At 27.7% G+C, this 6,110-nt stretch overlaps 1 protein-coding gene across 1 annotated transcript; it reads right to left on the minus strand.

The window, feature by feature from the left end:
* Positions 1 to 2,264: 2,264 nt before the first annotated feature.
* LOC123298445 lies at positions 2,265 to 5,903 on the minus strand. The gene is made up of 4 exons (XM_044880445.1): positions 5,824 to 5,903; positions 4,345 to 4,425; positions 2,699 to 2,892; positions 2,265 to 2,604 (listed from the first exon to the last, which is right to left on the minus strand). Exons 1-4 carry the CDS (start codon positions 5,867 to 5,869, stop codon positions 2,329 to 2,331), a joined length of 597 nt encoding a protein of 198 aa, XP_044736380.1. The 5' UTR covers positions 5,870 to 5,903; the 3' UTR covers positions 2,265 to 2,328.
* Between the last annotated feature and the right edge of the window lie 207 nt (positions 5,904 to 6,110).

Here is a 6,110-nt window from a genome sequence, read left to right on the forward strand (position 1 = left end):
TGACTGTTCTACGGGGCAGAGGCATACTGGCGGTGTAATACGTATTGTTTTCAACAGTTAAACAATTTTTTAATTTTATTACAAGATAATTACTTTAATCTGATTACTAGACTCTTTTTTTTTTTTTTTTTTTCTTTCAAATTCAATTTCTTTGTCGATATGTCCTAGATATCTTTCTTATTTCTTCCAAATATTTTGATACTTTGATTTTTATCTTAATTAAATTTTTCTTGTTTAATTCAATGGCACGCCTCACATAGTTCAAGTATCTTACAAAAGTGATTCAAGACTCAAACAGACTTAATACTCTTTCTATTTTTTATCAGGGTAAGCTTTCATTTGGGAAAGTGGGATCTTAGATTAAAGCAATTCTGGGTAAAATGTAAACGCAATTAGCAACTGTCTATGCATGGTATTTCAACAATTAACTCAGTCAATTGTTTGTTTTCACTTGTTATTTATTAATTTTGAGAAACTTTTATCTGACATTTCATTTCACGTTGTTATTGATTATCTTTAATTTAACCACATATCATTTTGAATGTTTTACATAACTTCTAATCGTTGACCCGCTGCATTAATAGATGCAAACTATTTATGCAATTTTTGCGTGTTACAGTTCAGTAATTTTGAAAAACCCCTAAACGACTTTCAGCTATTTTACATATCAGAACTGTTTTATTAAACAATCAGCAATCCACCTGCTACATACATATAACGACATCTATGAATACTAAACGAAACTATTATCAGAGTTATGAACCAATACATGTACTTTCAGCTATGAGTACTAAAGGAAATTATTACCACGTAAATGTCATAATGCGTTATATCCCACAGAAACTTTTATTCCCTATTTCACCCCCTTCAAGTTTTATCTTTGCGACAAAAAGTTATCAATGCCCGTTTTCAAGGTCCCATTTATTTTTATACCATAATTTTTTCAACGGTTTAAGCGTGAAAACGTAATAGACAGATAAGCAGACAGACAGAGTTATTTTCGCATTATAATTTTATAATATTAGAATTTGTATAAGTTTTAGGTTTTCTTGTTACAACATGGGTTTTTTTTTTAACTTAAAATCATTTATTTATAAATAAATTAAATACAATAAAATATCTGTGTAATAAAATATGACACCTTTGACATAAATCTGAGCAAATAATTTGACCCACATACATTTTTAATTTTGATTATTATATTAACAATACCTATATTTTATTTTTTCATATTAGTTTATTTAATTAATATGAGGAAAATTAGTAAAATATTTGCAAAACAAAAATGATTTTTTTGGCATAAGACGAAAGAAATTATTTTTTCTGAAGTATTAAATCTTCCCAACTGTCAAAACTTAACACAGAGGACATACAATTGGTTTAATATGCTTACATCCTGCGCGTCTCATGTTTTTTTTTATGATGTATGATAGGCATAACGGAAGTTTTAACATCCCGACTCTTGTGCCTATTCTCAAAAGGAAAATTACTTACCTAGGACTTTTATAAGTAGATAGTAAAAGTTCAAGATGAAAATTTTGCATGGACTATAATAGAATTAAAAATGTATGCGGTTTTCTATGAATTAAAAAAAATCATAAATAAAATATGCATTACATTTCGGCAAGAATAATATTTTATCATTTTATTTTTAAAGAAATCCATTGCTTAAGCATTTTCAAATAAATAAACCTGTGAAAATTGTGTTTTTTCACTAAGCAATCAATATCTGTTATAGGTAATCACCAAAAATAATTTAGTGGTTTTCGCTTTTTGTTCATTTATTTCATAAAAATATTCTTGTAGAATTTAATCGAATTAAATAGGCTTCCCGTAATAAATCGAAACTCGTACAATAAGCGTCCTTATAAATATTTTTTTTAAATTATGTTGTTATAAAAAAGTTTATGGCTGATATAACTTTTCTATTTATCTCGATCAAATTATTATATGTAATTATTTGATTGACGTAAAACTTTATAATTTTTTTAAGGATCCTCTTAAATATTTATTGGTGAAAAAAAAAATTAGAATGAAAAGCGGTTTTCCAGATAAGAATAAAGTAACAATTTAATTGCAAGCACTAGGACTATACCCTTTATCTATCGATTTGAAATTTGGGTATGTTATAGGCATTAAAATTAAATCACCTGCCGTGGGTACTTTTTCGAAAATCCTGTTGTTTTCCTAATTTTCATTGTTCACATCCAGGTACAGCGGAATAAGAAAAAGTACCTGCATGTGAACAATGAAAATTGGTAAAATTAACAGGATTTTCAAAAAATAAACGTATCTCAATAATATTATTTTAGACTAGGTGTATTTCATCTATTCATTATCCAATGAAACATCTGATAAGTCTGATGTATCCTCTTTTGAATTAACGATTTTTTTAGGGGATTCCTCTTTTGCGGAATCATTCGTTTCATTAGTATCCAAGTTTTCTGTGCTATTATTCAAATCATCACCATCATCTTCAGGAATAACATCAGCAGCTTTAATTTCACCTAAACCTTCAACAGATTCTTCCTCGGAAACAAAAACTGGTTTTTTCATTGTCTGTTGCCAATTGGCTAACCATTTACCACCATCAGTATTTGATATCTAAAAAATATTATCACATTGTGAAATTGAAAAAATTCTATTCTAAAATGGTTATGGTTATAAACGAAGCATAAAATCTACCAAAAGTACATACCTTTTCAGGTGTTGGTTTGCTAGGTCGTTGTAGCAATTGTATGATGTTACTATTTATTCTTTGGACATGCCTTTTGCTTGGCGAATCTGCATTTCCTATTGGTCTGGTATTCGTTTGTGGCCCTAATTCTAATAGCACTTGAAAATCGGCATGTTCACCAAGTCGAAATCCAAAACCTACTCGTGAATCCGTTCCTTCAAAAATCAATAATTAATCAGATTAATTTACATCTTGAAAAATAAGATGAGACAAAATCCCAAATAATTCACATGTGAATTTCTAAAGGGAGATTCATCAAGAATGGATGTTGGTAAGTACCAGGACTATTATTCAAACATAATCATATTTCATGCATGAAAATTTTCCGAATTAAGATTTCGCTATGATTTAGCTACAATTTTTTATGTTAGTTTTTAAATAAATGAATTGTTATTATACCCGTTTAAAGTTATGTACAATTAATATGTTCATAAATAATATTTATCTAATAATTCAAGTTCACTTTCTTATTTTAATATCAAAAGTGAAAATTTCCTGACAAAAATAAAGGTCTAACATATTTTTATTGACTTTTACTTTCTAATTATCGTAGTAATAACAATTACATCGATCAAATGACAATTAAAACTTTTTGACCATTAAGGATATAGGATACCAAGGAAATGACAAATTTTCTTTCTTAGTCAGTGAACGGGACTTTTATACCTACTAGAAAATCGAAATTTAAAATTTTATTATATCTTTACACTTTGAAGAACAACGCTTTATAAAAACCTTTATGAAATGATCCAGAATTTTTGAGCGAAGTATCTGTAATTACATTTTAATTGCTCACACAAAATGTGGATTATCTCGGTTAATATTTAATAATAGACACACACGTACTTCTACAAATTGGTGTTAATGCCTTGTCCTAACCATGAAACGTAAAGATATGTTGAGACTTTCGATTTCGAAAATCGGACCAATTTTAATAATATTTTCCTATACTGGGAAGTTAACAATAACATAAAAAATGAAAAATTTAAGCCAAAATTATGGTGTTTCAAAAAAATTTTCATTCAGATCGGATAAAATTTGGGTGTATTATGAAAAAATTTGATTTTTTGAACTTCAAGACGTCATCAAAATCCAAAAAATTAAATTTTGCTCTATCACATACAAATTTTAGCCAATTTTAATAAACCAAGTATGGAATTATACTAATTTTGGGTCATACTTTTCAAATATTTTGGCAAATTTAACCTACCACTAAAAGTTTTGATGATAATAGGCATTTGGTACCGATATTTCTCACATAGGTAAATGTTAGTTAAATAATAACGTCAAACATGAAAAGTTTGACCCAAAAGTAGTGGGTTTCAAAAAAAATTGCATTCAGATCGCATAAAATTTGGGTGTATGATGAAAAAATTTGATTTTTTGAACTTTATGACGTCATCAAAATTAAAAAAATTAAATTTTGCTTTATCACATTCAAATTATAGCCAATTTTAATAAATAAAGCCATATTATTTTGAGTCATATTTTTCAAATTTATGGTCAAATTTAACCTACCTCTAAAAGTTTTAAAGATAGTGGGGTCATGGTACTGATATTTTGCACAAAGGTGATAGTAAGCTAAATAATAAATAATATGCTCATACCTTTTTTAATTGGTGGAATATTTGAATAAATTAACGATAATATTGATGGTAATTCTTCTGGGATAATCAACGAGTTGGCCACTAAAACAAACAAAAATAAAATGAAAAGTTCTTCGAAATATGGAAAAATTGCGCTGCATGCATTTTTGCAAGTTTCGCAAATAATTTATAAATCATTTTATCCAAAAAAAGAGTGATGATAGAAAATTTGTTTTATAAGTTTATAAAACAATTATATATTTGAAATATACATGTTTTTTCTTTTTTCAAAGCAAAATGTCTCTCCCCAGTACAATGCTTTGTACTGTATATGTAATATGTAATAAATTATAGATGCGCGAATTTAGTTCCTTAATGTAGTTAGTGCCATTATCTTTTGGGATAGGCTATTAACATCTTTTAAAATTAGGTATAACAATTCCACCAAAAGTTATAACTACTTTTAAGTAAATTAATATAAGAGAAATTGAAACCAGACACCTTTTTTGATACAAATGAATTCATTAATTGGCAAATCATTTTTATTCGTTTTCACTTTCTTTATTACTTACTAGCTGCTCTCCGGGACTTCATAACCGATTTCTTTTCTGGATTATAAAGTCTAAAATTTAAAAAAAAGAACTGTAACCTATTGTGATATCCAGGGCGAATCTGGATTTGTCGTTTTTGAATTTGTCTGAATGTTCGAGAAAATTCTAGAAAATTCGATAGAAATCCATAGAACATTCCAGAATGTTCGAGAAAATTTTAGAAAATTCGACAGAAACCCATGGAACATTCCAGATTGTTCGAGAAAGTTTGATAAAATTCAATAAAATTCCATACAACATTCGAGAATATTCGAGAAAGTTCTAGAAAATTCGATAGAAATCCATAGAACATTCCAGAATGTTCGAGAAAATTCTAGAAAATTCGATAGAAATTCATGGAACATTCCAGAATTTTCGGGAAAAATCGAAAGACATTTGCGCCAGTAGCGCCATCTAGTGAAAATTGTACTATTGACAGTGGGGCCTATTGTACTATTAGAACTATTTTTTTAATCTATTTTCTATGAATTTCTAGATCATTTTTAATTCCACCCCCACCAAACTCCCTTATTGACAATGGGAGCCTAAGGGCTACCCAATGACATAATCCCCTACCGAAGGTCACTGGTTAGTTTTAGGGAAAATCGGGGACATACAAACAAACACTCTCCTTTTATATATATAGATTTATATTCAATTTTTTGAAATTGAATTAATTATTAGCAACTTACCTAAACTATTCATAAGTTCAGAAATATTTCTGGTTCTTATAAAAGAATTTAACTCACTCTGTATAATCATTTAATATAGTACTTAGTACCTATATTTCTTCTACACAATTGCATATAACCGTGGTAATCGTTAAGTTATTATTATAGAAATAAAATTATATACAATTATTTATTTAAATATTTATCGACTTTAACTATTGCATGGTAAAATTACTTACATAATAATACGCATAATGCACTGAATATCCGTAAAAGTAAAAACATGATGTTGGATTAATTATTATTTATTATAAAATACCTGCAAAAAAATAAAGCTATTAAATACTGAAATTAATTTTGTAGATACTTTACGAAATTATAACTATTAATTAAAATAATGTACCTAATTAAAATAAAAATTTAAGGGGAATAATTAAACATTTCAGTTCAAAGTTCAAAAAGTGTTAATACACCGGTCAATTAGGCTTCAATCCATAGTCGCTGTACCCTTTTCTGAAAAAGTGTT

The sequence above is a fragment of the Chrysoperla carnea genome, chromosome 4, assembly GCF_905475395.1.
Source record: "Chrysoperla carnea chromosome 4, inChrCarn1.1, whole genome shotgun sequence".
NCBI classification, from domain to species: Eukaryota; Metazoa; Arthropoda; class Insecta; order Neuroptera; family Chrysopidae; genus Chrysoperla; species Chrysoperla carnea.

Excerpts from the sequence above, each read along its gene's own strand:
- LOC123298445 (XM_044880445.1), bottom strand. The coding sequence starts at position 5,869 with ATGTTTTTACTTTTACGGATATTCAGTGCATTATGCGTATTATTAT. Across the intron at positions 2,893-4,344 it reads TATTCCACCAATTAAAAAAG|GAACGGATTCACGAGTAGGT; the intron begins GTATGAGCATAT and ends TGATTTTTGAAG. Across the intron at positions 2,605-2,698 it reads GCAAACCAACACCTGAAAAG|ATATCAAATACTGATGGTGG; the intron begins GTATGTACTTTT and ends AATATTTTTTAG.